Source organism: Elgaria multicarinata, chromosome 2, assembly GCF_023053635.1.
Source record: "Elgaria multicarinata webbii isolate HBS135686 ecotype San Diego chromosome 2, rElgMul1.1.pri, whole genome shotgun sequence".
Lineage (NCBI taxonomy): Eukaryota > Metazoa > Chordata > Lepidosauria > Squamata > Anguidae > Elgaria > Elgaria multicarinata.
This window is the reverse complement of record NC_086172.1, coordinates 129,142,085-129,160,133: the sequence shown is the minus strand read 5'-3', so window position 1 is coordinate 129,160,133 and position 18,049 is coordinate 129,142,085. Positions and strand designations below refer to the sequence as shown.

Here is an 18,049-nt window from a genome sequence, read left to right as displayed (position 1 = left end):
TGTTTGGTAATGCACACAGGACTATACTAGACCTCCTTCTGGCCCAAAAAGGCCCCAGATGTTGATATGTGCACAGTTCATTGCCTTCACCAGCACTGTTGCAACAGTGTTTGCCCATAACCCAATATTAGTGAGATGATGATGATGATGATGATGATGATGATGATGATTGCACCATCAATGTACATGGTGCTGTACATAGTAAACAATAAAATAGCAACACCCTGCCACATAGGCTTACATTCAACTAAGCACACTTTCGTCACTCTCAGTGACTTCTATACGTGTCATTCTTTCTTTAAACTTCCAGGGCTATTCACATGGCTGATAGTGACACAATCGTGAGCTGTTCAAGTAAAAGCATTTACCTGGCAATGGATAGAGCCAGACACCTCCTCTTTTCTTGCAAGATAATGCGTCCCATAGCAGATGTGAGTGTGGGTGTTACTGTTTATGATACTATATCTGCTGGAGCATAATATGAATGTTCAGGCTGCTGGTAACACCCAAGGACGGCCAGGCAACATTTTTTTTACTCAATTTAGGGAGGGTTATTGGACCTCACAGCTTGCCAGCATGACCAAAAGTACTTTCAGACTTGTCTGGAATAAAATTTCCATATCCATTTCATCCATTCTTGGCCCTTAGATCAGTCCATCAGGTTAAGGACTGAGAAGGGTGGAAAGCTTTGGGCTCAGATACATAAGTATTATTTTAATGGCCTATTACCTACCCATCCTTTTACCTAGCTCACAAAGCTGTTGGCCCTTGCCTCGGAAGCACTGCTTCCCATCCTTGTTTATATAGCCCATACAAGCCCCACCCCTTCTTTGATGTCCACTCCATCCATGTTCCAAGATCCCTTGTGCTCCTTCAGGCTCTCTCAAGGAGTTTTCACCATGAATGTCTAATTGCTATGACAAGCCAGAAGTAGAGCTCTGGCAAGCTGTCACAGTCTGCTTTGCCCTTCAACATGGCTGTGGCCACCAGGGTTGGAGGGGGGGCGGTCACAGCCTTCAACTTGGCTGTGACCACCCACTCCCCAACAGGAGCCCCTAGGATTTCTTCCCTTTTCACCATTGCAACTTGCTATTCTACTGCCCCTCGCTCAGGCCCAGGCAACAGGGATGGTGAAAAGGAGGAGCAATAGATGCCACTGCCTACTTGTTCACTGGGGGCATGTCTACACCAGCCCTGTAATCCGGGATCATCCCAGGATCATTCCTGTGCATCCAAATGCCATACAGGGGATCCCAGGAGCAGGCAGGGACAATCCCTCCATTTTCCTGGGATAACCCTTAGGTGTAGAAAGGGCCTTAGTCTCTGCCTATCTTATAAGTAAATGGTACAATGATGAGAAAGAGGATAATGTACAATAGCAGCTAATGATAACGGTAGTGAGAAGGTAGACTGAAGGAGGGGGCCCACTGAGGGAGCCTTGCCCATGGGCCCTCAAAATCCCGGGACCAGCACTGCTGGCCACCATAATATTTGGAACAATCATTGCCTCCTTTACAATTTCTGTGCCTTCTCCATCCCTGATGGCTTCCACAACAAGCCCGCTCATCTGGTAATGACAACCAAACTGAGTCTGATTGGGATTTGTGTTAAGCATCTGTATTACTAAATTCCTTGCATGGCTCTAACCACATATTATAGCCACACCTCCCAACTTTCGCCATCAGCCACAGGGCTAAACACAGGATACCAAAGAGGTAAACCAGAAGTGTGATGGGTCTAATTTCAATTCTGAATAAGGTAAACAAGGTCCGCCAATAAAATTCTGAGTGATTTTCCAGTTCTATGGAATTGACAGGAAGGCCCAAGCAGCTGTCTTGATGCCACTGGACATTCATCATCCTATTATTTGATAACTTGAGTTATTTTCAAGCAGCATAGGAGTGGGGTGTGTGGGGGGATGCACTTGCAAAGGTGCACCTGCAAATGCTTCCTCCGGGCTTTCTCTGATCTGGCTGCTATACCTCCAACTCAGACCTGGCAGAGACGTTTATGGCTAAGTCCAAGAATTCTCTGAAAATGTCATCTCTTCTACATTCTAAGCAGTTTATGGTGTATTAGGATCATTTTTGACAGAAACTTATCAGCAGCCCAATAGGATTAGAAAAATGCATGCTGGTATATTTTGAAGTGGCGACCAGAAACAGAAAACTCTTTTAAAAAGAAGAGAGGAATAAGTCAATTAAAAGAGGATAAATATGTCACTCATGAAGCATCAACCCATGGTCATCACTTGTAATTATTTTGCTTTATAATGCTGGAAAGAAAGAAAGAAACTCAGCATACCCTCCTTCCCCACAAACAAAACACACACACAAACCTTAAGTATTTATTCCCCTTGCCATTTTTTTAAAAAACATTTCTTTCATTAGTTAATCATGCTGAAAATTCAATTCTGATCAGGCTAACTTCTTGGTGGATTACATGTGCACCATAAACATCTTTTATTTGTTTATCTTCTTAATGTAACCAGGCAGTTCCCCACACAATTATTTGTTTGGTGTTCTAGCGTACATCAGGACTTTCCCTGCGAAAAGCCAGGGGAGATATCCCTAGGACACCTTTTGCCCTTGGAGCTATGAGCCAGCTGCAGGTTCTTTATTGGTACTACAATGGCTCCAGTCTAGCTGTGCGGACCTGCAAGCAGTCATCATCAGGCATAGCCCCCCAGTACTGGAGGGATGACATGCACCCTACAATACACCTGGCCCACACGTGAGAGCCTTGTGAAGAGAGATCTCATTATTGCTACATAAGCCACATTCTAGCTGACAAATCAAGCTGACAAATCAAGCTGACAAATTTGTCATCAGTTTCCCAAGGGCTTTAACCCAACCATCATTTCCAGCCCCTGTAGCCACCACCTCAGTTGATCTTCATAAAACAATCTTTCCAATGCCTATTCAATGCAGTCTTTCATGGCAATCTGACAGTTTTTGAAGTCCAGACTCACTGATCAAGATGAAGGTATAACTAACAATTGGCAATCAAATTCTTGAGAAGAAATGCTCCATAAAGCTGGAGATAGCAGAGAAATAGCAAGCTTAGTTCTGTACTGCAGGATCTTTGTGGGGGAAAAACTTGTGCCTAGAGTGCCTAGAGAGCAGATCAAATAATTTGGATTTGAGTTTGCATTTCATGGCTCCTTACCTGTTGTTTGCTTGCAAATCCCCCCATTGTGGCCCTTGATTGACAGATCCCACAACAGTTTCCCAGCCGGCAATGATAGATAGAGTCAATTTGCAGCCTTTAAACCCAGGAGTTGATGAGCAGGTGTTTTACAATCTGACTCACAGCTCCACCCCTGTTTAATTCCCATAAAAATGTTGCAATGTCTTTCATCAAACTATTGTGCTAAGAGCAATGAACAAGTGTGCTAGACGTCTACTTTCAGCTTCAATGAATTGAAGACCAAGGAAACAAAAATTAATCCCCAAGCACTGGGCTGTTGGCAAAAATGGACTAATGCAACATTTTTATATACCACAAACCTGTTTATTTGAGTGGTCTAATAAATATCTAATGCAGTAGAATAAACCCAGTTTGGGGTGAAAAGGAGAGACCTGAAATCAACCCAAAGAATGTGGAGAAGACACAATCGATCGATTATCCTATTTATCTGGATAATAAATAGTAACTCTTGCCTCTGGGATGCCACATGATATTGCATAGGAACAGGAAGTTCCACAACCCCATATTACTATGCTTAGAACAGGGGTGAGTGGAAGGTAGATCAGGGCCTCATCTTCACAAGCGCAGGAGGAGTGTGCATTGTTGTTATCCTCTGCAGTATGCTGAAATCGGCTCCGCTCCATCATTGTTACACAATGGAGCCAGCCGTCCCTAAAACCTGGCATTTCATTGCCAGAAAAGACATATTTCGAGGTGGGGGGCAGAGGAGAATCAATGTCATTCATAGAAAGGCTAGTTATCCGCTCCTCTCCATGATAACTCCTTTGCTGAGGAAATTGCACTGGCTGCCTATTGGTTACTGAGCCAGGTTTAAGTTTTTGGTACTAGTGTAGAAAGCCCTAAACCACTTGGGACCAGGTAATCTGAGAGTAGGCCTTCGCCTTTAACAACCTGCCTGTTCACTGAGGTCATTGGAGGGCATGGACCTATGGCCTGATTGGAATCCCTCAGGAAAAGAGCCTTTAGTGTAGTGGCTCCTTCTCTGTGGAACTCCCTGCCCTTAGAAGTCAGGCAGGCACCAACACTAAGCTGCTTCCTATGCCTCCTGAAAACAGCTCTATTTTTAAAAGCCTTCCCCAACTGACTAGCCACTGGGTTTTTTTCCCCTGCCTCCTTTGTTTTTAAATTGAACAATTTTAATTTGCTGTTTTAAAGCTTCTTTCTTTTTACTGTTTATATTAGGGATTTGCACGGACCCCCCGATCCTCTTCGCACCCGATCCACCCTGCCTCGATCTGCCTAGGGGGCGCTCCGCTCCGCTGCAGAGCTCCGGCTCCGAATCAGAACTCCACAGTGGCGGGGAGTGGCGCCAGGTAAGGCCCCCTCCCTCCTCCCCCTTACCTGTGTCCATCGCGGCCCATCCCAGCTTCACTAGAGCCCGCGGCTCAACCAGGAACTCTAGGCCCCACGGCCTACACTTCCTGGTTGAGCCGCGGGCTCTAGTGAAGCTGGGATGGGCAGCGACGGACGCAGGTAAGACCCCCCTCCCCCTTACCTGGCTCTGCCGCCGTCGCCGCATGGGTGGCGGCAGCGGCAGGGCCAGGTAAACCCCCCTTACCTTTTTTGCTGAGCTCCGGATCAAGGCAAAGGATCCGCCTTCACCTTGATCCGCTCCGCAACGCTCCACAGCTCCCCCAATCCTCTTCGCCTCCGCCTTAAGCGGAGGCGAAGCCCCCTGATCCGTTCCTACTTCTCCGGTCTGAGGAGAAGCGGAGCACATCCCTAGTTTATACCTACGTTCACCGCTCTAGAATCTTTTTTTAGATACTGAGCGGTATAGAAATATTGTAAATAAATAAAGAAATAAAGAAATAAAATGATCCTCCTGCCACTGCAATGTAATGAATGGGAATAGGGAGCAAATAACCCACAATACTGATTCCCCGTGAGAGTACTTCACTGGCAGAAATAAACCCCACTCCAAAAATTATCGCATCAGCGAATTAACAAAGCCCCTTTGCAACTCTGGAACAACACATCACAGAAGCAAATTAGCACAGTCCCTTTGCAACTCTGGAGCTGCACAGCAGAGCTAATGCCACGTCACAGAAGCAAATTAACACAGTCCCTTTGCAACTCTGAAACTGCATACATCACATCAGAGAAGCGAATTAACATAGTCTCTTTGCATAAACATAAACGTCTCTCAATGGGAACATTAAAGGAGTGAATGGAGGAAGGGCCAGCCCATGTCGCAGCCTGGGCATAGGCACACCCAAGGTTTAATGCAGAGGCACGGGAGCACATTGCAGATCAAATGCCAGGGAGCTGCTTTAACTAAAAAGGACAGAGTAAAAGGACCCTCCAATACTGCAGCCTTTCAAGCTGGAAGTGGCTAGATGGACAATGTCATGTGCCACAAAGGGTCTCACAGCCCCAGGGTCAGAAGAAGACCTCTAGAAGTTGACATGGAACTTGTGATCAAAGGCACCCTGTCACTCCGTTCTATTTTTATTTGTTTGTTTCATTTTTATATCGCCCAATAGCCGAAGCTCTCTGGGCGATACACACAAATTAAAACCATTCAAAATATAAAACAAACAGTATAAAAACACGATATAAAATACAATATAAAAATACAACCAGGATAAAATCAGCAGCAATGCAGAAATGCAATTTTAAAATACGAATTTAAAACAGCAAAGTTAAAATTAAATTTATAAACTGTTAAAATACTAAGAGAACAAAAAGGTCTTCACCTGGTGTCTGAAAGAATATAGTGTAGGTGCCAGGTGAACCTCCTTAGGGGGCTCATTCCACAGCCAGGGTGCCACAGCAGAGGAAGCCCTCCTCATAGTAACCACCTCCCTCCCTGGGCCACTATTTTGCACATGACTCTTGTTGGTGGACTTCATGGTTCTCGTGGAAAACAAAGGATATCCCACAACCCTAAATATTATAATAATAATAATAATAATAATAATAATAATAATAATAATAATTTGTTACCTGCCTCTCCCTCTGGATCGAGGCGTGGTACAACACAAATGCAAACACCATAAAATACATATAACTAATTAAAACATTTAAAACTAATACTTTATTAAAAGCAGCACATTATTAAAAAGGCATCTTAAAATTCAACTGGGTAGGCCTGCCGGAAGAGATCAGTCTTTATGGCTTTCTTAAATTCTGGAAGACTGTTAAATTGACGAATCTCTCCTGGCTGGCCATTCCACAAACTGGGAGCGGCAGAAGAGAAGGTCCTCTGGGTAATAGTTGTCAGCCTTGTTTTTGTTGACGGGAGTAAATTCTTCCCAGAGGACCAGAGTGTGCAGGGCAGATTGTACGGGAGAAGGCGATCCCGCAGGAACCATGTAGGGCTTTAAAGGTGATAATCAACACTTTATAGTTCGCCCGGAAACTTTGCTCATAAACTAATTGGCAGCCAGTGAAGAGATTTTAAAACTGGTGTAATGTGGTCACCCCTAGGTGTACCGGTGACCAACCTGGCTGCCATATTTTGAACTAGTTGAAGATTCTGGACTAGGCACAAAGATAGCCCTATGTAGAGCGCATTGCAGAAGTTGAGCCTTGAAGTTACCAGCACGTACACAACCGTCTTTAGGTCTTCCAACTCTAGGAACGGGCACAGCTGGCGTACCCTCTGAATCTCATAGTAGGCACTCCTGGCTGTCGGATCTATCTGGGCTGTCATTTTTAGTGATGGATCCGGAAGCACCCCCAAGCTGCGAACACAGTCCTTCAGGGGGAGTGTAACCATCCAGGTGGTTGACACACCTCCAAACCCAGGTTGGGGCCTTTGACAGTAAGCACCTCCATCTTGTCTGGATTCAGCTTCAGTTTGTTTTTCCTTATCCAGCCTATTACCTCTTGGTCAAATGTACTGCTTTTTGCAAATGTCTTTGTTTAATATACAATATAAACCATTGAAAATATATAAAAATGATACAGAATATAAAATACAGATTTTTAAATTATGCCACTAACATTAATTATTATCAATACTAGCCTGAAGAGTAGAATTTCATTCACTGAGCTCATCCCCTACACAGTTCATTACTATCTTTTCAAATACATGTGTGTGAAGAAATCTGTTTAACTTTGTCAAAAATTCCTTTATAAGACTGAATAAGTCTGGTCTCTTATATATTACATTTTGGTTCAGCTTGTTGCTCTTTATCATCACTGGTTAACTGTTTGTACTAATATCGCCTACTCAGCTGTTCCAGCTTGTCAATAATAATAGGGTTTATGCAATAATTATAACTGTAATTCTGTATTTTCACTGTCCAGTGACAATAGTGTGTGTGTGTAACAATAATTATAATTCAAGAATTGAGATATGGTATTTAGAATTGTGTACCCCAGCTTTGAAATCGACTTATAGATACATTAGTAGTTGTGTGCCTTATGCACTACTTATTTAACTAGGTCACATAGTTAGTCATACTATTTAGAAAATAAAAATGGCATCTAAGGGACTTTGATAAGCAAAGTCCTTAATGAGAGGTTCCCCCCAAAAACAAAATTCCTGAGAGGGACATAGTAAAACAAAATGGCTAAGATTCTCAGGTTAAGGGCGATCATCAATACAGAAACACTGCTTTGCTGAAATGACCCTATGGCTCCCATTCCATTAAGCAGTATCCATCGTGGCTCTGTGAACGCTATCCAAAGATGCACATGTAGAAAATATCCCAGCTCTTGCTTCATTTGTCTGGTATTTGCTGGAGAGGAAGGGAGACTCTCAAAAGCAGTGATGGTTTCCTGTAAAAAAAAAAATCTAAAAAAAACACCCCTCTTTTTGCCACTGTCTGTGCAGCAATGGACATCCACTATGGCTACCCTTAAAAGCAGTAGCAAAACTACTTTTTTGTAACTGGGGGGAGACGAAACCACTACCATGGCTCAGTAGCAGGGTCGGTCACGGCCCTCTGCAACCATTTGAGCAATTTCAAACTTCTCAACCCCCACCCCCGAATCATGCTTTAAAGGACTTTGCCAATTTCAGTACAGTCTTAATTTCTCAACTTTGTGAAGTCTGCTCAAGCAGTTCATCAAACAGCATGGAGATACTCTCTTTCCCCACCACTCCAATAATATAGGATTATAACTGGCTGGCAATCAGAGGATGTAGGTCTAGTGTGACCATATGACCGGGTTTGCCCGGATTTGCCTGGGCTTTTGATGACAAATCCGGGAGGGAGAGGGGAAATCCGGATTTTCCCCCCCAAAGAGCAGCTCTAATGGGAATTAACAAAAATACTTATAACTCTGTCATTTTTTAAGATAAAGACATGAAACTTGGCACGATGGTAGCTCTTAGGAAGGGCTTTAGTCACACCAAATTTGAAACAGATCCGTTCATCTGTTCATTTTTTAGGAATTTTTTTAAAATTGAGGTTTTAAAATTATTATTTTTAAAATCATCATTTTTAAAGATAAAGGGATGAAAGTTGGCACCATGATAGCTTTTAGGTAGAGCTTTAGCCATACAAAATTTGAAACAGATCTGTTCATCCATTGATTTTTAGGATTTTTAAAAAATTTGAGGATTTAATTTTTTTTAAAAAATGTTATTTTTAAAGATAAAGAGATGAAACTTGGCACCATGATTGCTCTTAACAAGGACTTTAGCTATGCCAAGTTTGAAACAGATCTGTCCATCCATTGAGTTTTAGGATTTTTTAAAAAAAGTTTGAGGTTTTAAAATTATTTTTTAAAAATAATTTTAACATGGCGACCATGCTGTCCTGCTTTTTGGTTTCCAAAATATGGTCACCCTATGTAGGTCTGCCAAAAGTAGGCCAGAGCCTCTTAGCAGCCTCTTCACATCCAGACTCCTGGAATCAGAGCCAATGTGCCCAGTGTGATGAGGAATAAAACACTTTTCTTTTGCTAAGCTGACCAAAATTCTGACCTGGTGGTAACAGGGAACACGTCCTGCCTTTGGCTGCCAGAAAGAATAGCTGTTCCTCTCCTGACCCACCACATACAACCCATGAAAAAGGGACCTACAATCTAGTCTTGGGTATCTATTGAACTTCTGACAGCTTGATAAAGTTTAGAACTCCTGATCTAAGAAGACCAAGATCTATTTTCTGTTTTAAACTTAATACATTTTAAGAACATAAGAACAGTGGCCAACCAGCTGTCGACCAGGGATCCACAAACAGGACACAGTGCAACAGCATCTTCCCACCCATGTACCCCAGCAACTGGTGCATACAGGCTTACTGCCTCAGATACTTGAGGTAGCACATAGCCATCAGCACTAGTAGCCAGTGATAGCCTTCTCCTCCAGGAATTTATCCAACCCCTTTTTAAAGACATCCAAATTGGTGGCCATCACTACATCTTGTGGTAGTGAATTCCACAGTTTAACTATGTGCTGTTCAAAGAAATGCTTCCTTTTAACTGTCCTGAATATCCCACCAATCAGCTTCATGGGATGACCCTGGATTCTAGCATTATGGGAGAAGGAGAAAATTTCTCCTTATCAACATACTCCACACCATGCATAACTTTATACACCTCTGTCATGTCACCCCTTACCCTCCTTTTAACATGCAAGAAAGCATTAAAGGGGGGGAGTAGGGTCATTTCTTACACTGTAGAGCTGGTAGGCCTGTTATTTCCCACCCAGACAAACCTCCAACCCACACCTTCCCAGTAATAGAATAATGTAGAACCACATAGCAGGGGCAGAGATCACTTGGGAAGCAGCAAAGGCCAAATCATATGGAGACATTCATGTCATGTTTTCCAGGTGATCTAGTCCCTCCCACCTGCATTATACATTCCAGAGCAGGCGGAAAGAAGCCACATGGGAAAGGCAATGATGCCATTCCTGTAATGCAAGAATTGGGTCACTGATCATTTTGGTCTAGGTAAAATGTGTTGCATATTCTTGCCCATGCAAGTTGTTGAAATGTGGTAATAAAGATGCAAAGGGACTGTATAATTATAGCTAACCTAAGACTTCAGTTAAGGAACAACCTTTAAGAATTCAGCCTAGAGGGTAAAAGGAGAGTTAAGAGGATTATGAATGATTACAGCAAAAACTGCAAGAGTTTTTCTTGTTTTTGGAAACTGGAGACCAAGAGCTCCATCACACCAGCATTTTATCAAAATTTTGTCCTGCCTTGTTTACCATTTTGCCACATGACCCTCACACGATGTTCTCCCTATCCTGCAGTCATCTTGCCTCTTCCCATGGAAAAACACATTTTCCACGTTCTTCTGGGGCGGAGAAAGTATGACATTTTTTCTCCATGTGGGATAAAACAACGGTTCTGTCCCCATGTATTGCCGTCCTCGCACTATGTCGCAGAACGTCCCTTTTCAGGGTATGTGCATTGAAGAGAGGTCTTGCTGATGAAAGAAGAGAGTGGGGCAGTTCTCCTCCAGTCCATAGAACCGCTCAACTGGGAAGGGGGAGGGAGGGTGCGCAAAAACCTCATACAGAAGGGAACATTATCTTACCTCTAAAGGCAGAAATGGCGCCCAGCCAATGAAACTCTAAATCACTAAAATGTTAGACAACAAAACCAGATGAGGGAGAGGTGCCCATGCCCATCATCAACCACAAATACTAAAGAACTGGAGGGAGAAGGAGAAGAGGACAAGGTAGGGTGGGAACAATAGCAGAAGAGTGAACAAGTGAAAAGAGATTTCGCCAATACAATGGTGATACTAAGAAGGCACATGAAAGGGACCAGCACTTGACACACTAATGAAATGGAGGTGAAAACCGCAGATTGTTCCTGGGGGGAAAAGTAGCTGTGATGGACCCCTGAGAAGAGCTTTTTCAGAGAGGCAAAGGTGGAACAATATCAACCTTGTTGCCATGGACGGCACACTCATCCAGTTATCACTGATGTTCACAGGCTAGGCAAGTTTTGTAATGTTTCAAAAACTTGTAAGCCCACTTTGACTAGGAATAACATTGAGATAAAAGTATGGGTGATGATTATATTACAGTTTGGTTTTGATAATAATTTACAAAAGTTTGGAAAGTTCTCCATTCTGAGGACACACACACACACCCTTGAGGTGTGTGGGTTTTGTTTTTGTTTTTAAAAGAAAAACTGAAAGTGGGAGAAACCAAAATTGTCAGATTCATGTTTTAAAAATCTGGGTTTGAATCCTTGTATATTCAAGCATGTTAGCGCTCAGTTAGGGTTGCCAGCTCTCTTTTTTCTGATCGGCGCCTCAGTTTTAACAGCTACGTGGCAAGCACATTCATTATGGTTCCCTCCAACCTGGGAATAGTTATACTTACTGAATTTGGCTATTTCACATGGGTGACAATTTCATCTCATTTTAGCACTTTTTTTTATAAGAATTTACCAAAGTCTGCAATGTTTTTTTATATTCAGGAGAGAAAGAACTTGTGATTTATTTATTTATTTAAAAAAAACCACTGAATGTGGGAGAAAATGAAATGGGCATATTTGCTCATTTTAGGCTTCAGGATTAAGTCCAAGGTCATCCCCCTCCCCCACCACTCTGGTTGGTATCATAATAACTAGGGCACAGCCATTTAGAAAAACCTTCCCAATCTAGTCTCTCCAGTTGTTTTGAACTACAGTACCTAGCATTCCTGATCATTGGCTTGGTGGCTGGGGCAGATGGGAGTTGAAGTCCAAAACACCTGGAGGGCACCAAGCTGGGGTAATGAGAAATTTATCCTCATTGTTGGGGTTGAAATACATGAGATTTTAAATTTTTGTTTTTGGGAGGAAGTGAAACTGACAGATTTACCTATCCACAGGAAATTATGTCAACATGTTGTCTAACCACTAGATGGCACTGGATTAGTCATATCTTAGTGGAGTCAGAAGTTTCCTATGTCTATCTGTTTGTGTGAGACAGAGGCAATAAAGTAATTTTCTAGCCTCCTGACTGTTGTGCCATCTACAGCTTACATGACATGGTGTGAGAAGTCTTGTTTTAAACCCGCAAATTCCTAGCAAAGCCAAGCCAAGGGCACAGTTCTCTGCACCAGAGGCCTTCAGCTTTAACAATTCAGCACTTCTTCAACCTTTCTAACACTATAGCACAAGACACTGTGGTTTTTCTCATGCATGGGTGGCATGCATTTATCAAGCCTAGTGCAGCTTCATCTATGGACACAAAGGGGAAGGAGGTTCCACATCTGTGCATCTAAAACAGTAGTGTGCCCTTCAATCTCAGCCCAATAATTAAAACAGAGAATTAATGTTAAAGCTTTTATTTATTAGACTACCAACTAATTTAATTAACAGCAGAATCCTAGTTGTGTTTACTCAGAAGCAAGTCTCACTGTGTTTGAGGCTCCTTCCTTAGTAGGAGTGTTTAGGTTTACAGCCCAAAACAGGCAGCACTGCTGCTTATGACATCTGCTGTTTCCTTCGCTCCACTGCTAAATGCAAGGCTTCAACAATCTTGTTCTCGTTGTTCAGGATGTTGTATTCAGCCAGCTTTACCAATCTGTCAAAGTTCTCCTCTGAGAAGCTGACTTGCCTTGTAGAAAATGGGGAATGAGAGCTGGAGACATCAATATTGCCTTCTTCCATATTTGTGGGGCTGCGTTCCACACCTGTGGAAATCAAAAACATCACTGTGACTCTGAGTTTCACTTCATAAGGCTTTTTCTAGGACATGATAACATAGTTGGTCCAGTCATGTAAACCTGATAAGGATAATATCATTGGTCTTGCTTAACTATTACATTTTTCTTATATGTCTGGGTGTTGTGGTGATATTGTAAATTTAGGATCCCTAAATGGCTTCGGGTCAGGTTATCACCTGCACCTGTAGAAGCCTGAGTTCTATGATCAGCCTCTGAGGCCCTGCTCTTTAGACCATCCATAGGTTGCTGGATACCAAGGACAGGGCTTTTTGGTGGTGGCCCTGCAGTTGTGGAACTCTGTTCCCTAGGAAATAAGTGAGTCCTCATCTTTGGAAATGTTTAATTGCTGGGAGTTTTTATTCATTCCTGGTGGTTTTTATTACCTGCTTTTATTAGCTTCTGTGGATGTATTAATTATTGCTGCTCCATTTTTGAGGAGGCGTAATGGGTTTTCTTAACTGCATGGTTATATTTTGTACACCATTTTGGGAGGGCAACTGTGCCCTTAAAGGTAGTATATAAACAAGTAAATAAATAAAATGTTGAAAGCCAGAGGCTGATAAATTGAACTAAGAGCACTCCTCTTCTCATTTTATGACTAGGAAAAGCAGGAGCAGTGTAAGTCTCTCACACAATACTTCTGGCTTTCCTCTGTGCCCAATATGAAGTGTGACATTCTCTATATCCCCACAGTCCTCTGGAGCTCTCAGATTTGTTTGAGGTGCCATTCTTGTTTCAAGCAATATGTCTGAAAAGGCCTGAAAAGAAACAGTGTTCAAATTTGGTCTCAGACATTTCTCAGGGCCCAGCATCAGATAATATATCTGGTCAACACTCCTGGTAAGAAGAATTCCAAAGAAATAATGCAGCCCATAACTTAAAGGAAGATGAACTCAAGTCTCGCTTAACACTTTTCTTTTCTGGTATAAGATTTAGTACTTCATCCATTCTGAAGTTTCAATATTTTGATTACTCTAATTATGGGAAGCCAATCAAGAAGAAGGTTGTCTCACTTGTGAAAAATGAGAGAAAACATGAGTTAAAACGAATACTTGGCATTAACATATCATTCTTCTACCATATGCCCAAGTCCTAGTTTTGTAACACATGTGGACATCTCGCTGTACTCCCTCAAAGGCATAGGAAAGTCAGTCAGTGGAAACATGGAAATATAAGAGTTGGCTGTATAGTGAACGTCACCAGGTGCTCAAACTCAGCTGTCATACCATCAACACATAAGTGCAGTTCTAGGGTCTGGTGGTCACAGTAAGAATAACAATTTAACCAAAGAAATGCTTAAGTGCACTGGACGCAATGCAATATAACTGGAGAAGCTCATTGGCTTTTCACAACTTACCAGGCGATTCGTATTTTCTGAAGGTGTCATTTGTCAGTGGGAAAAAGAGCACCACAGGAGATGCTACATTATCTTTATCTTCAAACATGTAGCACTCCTTCAGATTTTCCCTATCTTCCGCACTTAACTCAATTTTGGGGAATGGGATTCCCTGCTGAGAGGCATATGTTGAAAACTGATCCAGATTCTAGATAAATAAATCACCCAAAAAGTGAACAGTTACAAGTCAAAATACAAGACAAAATGATGCACCAATGAATTAAAATATTTCAGTATCTAAAACAGGGATGGAAAAGGTGTGCTGCAGTTACCCACCAACACCCCACCACAAGACCCGGTAATGGAAATACCATTATGGTGCATCAGTTCTTTTGCCTGTGTCTAAAGTGCCATTTGGGGCTTATTTATGGACCAGAGTAGCTGAGAACCCTGGCCTTGTGCCTGCCATTACTAGAACTAGTGTTTTTTCCCCCTGAAGCATGAAGTCCTGAGACCATGTCCAGAATGAGAAGGATCAAGAGGACAGCATATGATTCCCTGGGATCCTCCCAAGGTAGAACTAACCATAGGTCAATCCACAACAAGTGCTGTGGGCCAGGCCATTACGGAGTCATGTTTGCTGCTGATCTAACCATAAAGATTCCAAAACTGACCAGGGTGGCAAATCTGAGCAAACTGGAAAAGATCAGAATTTAGTACAATCCAATAGGTAGGCACGGTGATACAAAGCAAGGTCTGGAAATCCAAACCCACCTTCTTTAATTGGAATTTGCATCTGTTTCAAAGATATTCAAGGTGAGGAAGAACCCCAGAAGAATTTACGAAATAAAGCATTAAGTTCTTGAAAATATTCACCAGGTATAAGTAAAGGAGAATTTGAGGTAAAATATTCATCTTCAGAAGACTGGCAGCATGGTGCATTGCCAGGACCACTACTTTACAGCTAATAGTGGTGTTGAAACAGAGATCAAATTGGTGTAAATCCTGACCCTGTGTGTGAAAGAGGGTGAACATATATGTACAGCCTCCAGCAGGCACCCAGTGCGACCCTTGGGTCTAAAAAGTTTGTGTACCCCTGATCAAAGGCCCAATATTGCACGTGGCAGGTAGGCAAGCGAGACATCCAATAAAGAAATCAATAACAAAGGAGAGACTCTGCATACAATCTCACAATCTTAAAAACTAAACGAGTGTTTAGAATATCTGTGCAATTTTCAAAAGACAACCCATGACATTATTACCCTGTAGAACATCCTCTGTAGAAAGGCCTGGCAAAGCCTTAGCTTGCATATCTTTTGGAAGCTCTGAAAGATGGATAGTCCACCTGCTGCATTTTAGTCTATGCAGGTGAGGCCTGCAAATCCCACCCAAAAGCAATTGGTGATATCGAGCTTTATCACACCAGCTTTATACTGTGTAATCACTGTGAACTGCATGCAAAGGACTCCGAAGTTTTCCAGCTTATAATCTGCTTTGACAGTGAAGTACTCCCATGCATCCTGCTTTAATTGTGCTTCAAAAGGCAAAAGACCCAACCTATTTTGGTACTACTTTTGGAGCAAATCATTTGTTGTTTTCCAAGCAGCCACTAGGGGTGCAGGAGCAGGATTTGATACTCTTAAGCTTCAAATGAAACAAATGCTTACATCTGCGTAAGTTTTAAAGACAAAGACATCAAAATTGGCACAGTAATAGATATTAAGGAGAGCTTTAAGCATACCAAATTTGAATCGGATTGGGTCATCCGTTGATTTTTTATGATTTTTTTTACATTTCCCCCCTTAAACCCTTTGCCTGGTATGCAAAGGGTTTTAGGAGTGCTGCCGCCCAGGGTGTGATTAGCTAGCAACAACAACAACAACAGCTTAGTGCTGTAGGGGATAATTTGAAGGAAACAGGTACATAGGATGAAGCTAATCTAGTCTTACATAGACATAAGAAAATGGAGAACTGTAACACAGGGTGGCCACTTATGCATTATCAAAAGGTAGAAAATGCACCACACCAAAAAATAAGGAGAAAGGGGGATTATAAAATGTACATATGCTAATCTATGGCTATAGATGCAAATTTGGAAATAATTACTATACTTTAAATAGAAATATAAGTACATCTCACAAAAATGGGGAACTCTGTGACCAGGTTAATACAAACACACATGCATAAACAAATCACCAGGCCAAGAAAAGGAGGTTTCTAGAAGAAAGCTTGCAAGGGTGGTTTTCAACTACAAGCCAATTACGTTTCAAGGAGAAAAGCAAATATCTGCTGGTGGGCAACTTCAAGGACCGTGCTGCTCTTCCTCCTTATGATTCTTTGACCTTAACCAGACTTGGACTAGCCATCCCTTCAAGCAGAGGACAATGTGAAAAAGAGGACTGTTCTTAGTAAAGTAAGATACATGGCTACCCTACTACAACATGACATAGGCAAGGGAAGGCGAGAGTTGCACTATAGTACATTGCTCACCATCAGAACCATCATAGGCACAATCCAATCGGCTCCCATGGGCCAGTTAAGATGATACGCTAAGCCATTGTTAGGCCGCTAACCCTTTTCCAGCAAATGGTTAGTGAGCATGTTTAAACCATGGTTATGTAGCCACCATTGTTAGGAATGGTTCACACAACATACTAATTCATGGATCACACAAGCTGCTAAGCCATGTTTAGCTCAAAATGCTTAACCACCATGGTTTAGTGTGTTGTCTGAACAGGGTCCATGACATTCACACAACCATGTTCAAGGTAGCACTCCAAATCTCTACAGCCTAGGGAAAGAACCAACTTTTCCTAGCAAAGGAAGAGGGCGCTACACTCTGCAATAATAAATAAATAAAAACAAAACCATGTCAAGATCATCCAAAACCTGTCCTAGGTAAAGATGAATTTTGCAACCTATATAAATTATGCAAATTAATGTGTGTAAAAGCAGCAAAATTTAAGTCCTTTGAAATCAGTTTACACTTCAAATAGCAGGAAGTTACATTGCAGCTGACAGAAGAACGGCAGGATCAGTTCATGTATCTCACCAAGGTCTGTAAGCCCCCACTGAAATTTAAATGTAGTATAACATCCACTTTTCTCTCAGGTTTCAGAAGGGGCGGGTAGCTGGTGTTGATGAAAAACCCAGTATCCACCAGAGACAGAGCTTCTGCTGCTATTTTCATTAGTTCATTAGGCTGAGAATCCAGCACAGTGTCTGAAAAGCAAATATTCCAGGTCAGCTTTTTGCAAGAACAAGTCCCTGTGACAAAAATAAAGGAGTGTCCTCTTCTTTCTTCAAGCTTCAAGTATTACTGGTTTTTTATTAAAGGTATAGCCTCTGCTGCTCCTAATTCTTGTAGTGTTTTTATATAATATTGTTCTTATCTAATTGTTTTAAATGTATTGTTGACAGCGGGCTTGAGGAAAGGCAGGATAAAGATGTTTCAAATAAATAAAAAGTTCAGAAGAGTCGTATAATACATACATTTAAAAAAGGTTGTTCTATCCATTTATCCATAGCATGATATTGGGGTCAAAACAATTGGGGTTGCTGTCAAAACAATGGGGCCTGATTAAACTAGGCCTTTTGTGGCACTGGGCCTGGACTGCCACAGTCTACAGGCCTCAGCCCCTGTTTTAGGAAGCAATGTAAGACCCCTGGACTGCCTATGTTTAGGGATGACAGAGAAATCTGCAACAGAATCAAATGAGTTCAGATTTCTATGAATTCGACCCACAGATTCTGCAGCAGAAAGGCTTTTTCCCAAGTTGCGCACATTCTGCAAACTTGTAGACGCTTGTTGTTTTTTAACTTTCTAGAATTTTACACTAATTTAGTAATCAAAAACTCTGTAAAATATGTTTTTAAATAAACCAGCTAAAAATGTGCATTTCCCCCATAGGTGCAAGCATAGA

The 18,049-nt window shown here is 42.0% G+C and overlaps 2 protein-coding genes across 2 annotated transcripts in view; both read right to left on the bottom strand.

Moving 5' to 3' along the window:
* The window catches only part of LOC134392914 (cytosolic phospholipase A2 epsilon-like), a 54,030-nt gene extending 50,771 nt beyond the window's left edge, over positions 1–3,259 (bottom strand). The window contains exon 1 of the mRNA XM_063117673.1: positions 3,169–3,259. Within this exon, the coding sequence (XP_062973743.1) occupies positions 3,169–3,195 (27 nt within the window). The 5' untranslated portion in view covers positions 3,196–3,259. The remainder of the gene's footprint in view (positions 1–3,168) is intronic.
* Positions 3,260–12,431: 9,172 nt separating this feature from the next.
* The window catches only part of LOC134393424 (cytosolic phospholipase A2 epsilon-like), a 101,611-nt gene continuing 95,993 nt past the window's right edge, over positions 12,432–18,049 (bottom strand). The window contains exons 19-22 of the mRNA XM_063118451.1: positions 17,179–17,348; positions 14,148–14,334; positions 12,543–12,757; positions 12,432–12,495 (exon numbers count right to left, since the gene is read on the bottom strand). Of these exons, the coding sequence (XP_062974521.1) occupies positions 12,549–12,757; positions 14,148–14,334; positions 17,179–17,348 (566 nt within the window). The 3' untranslated portion in view covers positions 12,432–12,495; positions 12,543–12,548. The remainder of the gene's footprint in view (positions 12,496–12,542; positions 12,758–14,147; positions 14,335–17,178; positions 17,349–18,049) is intronic.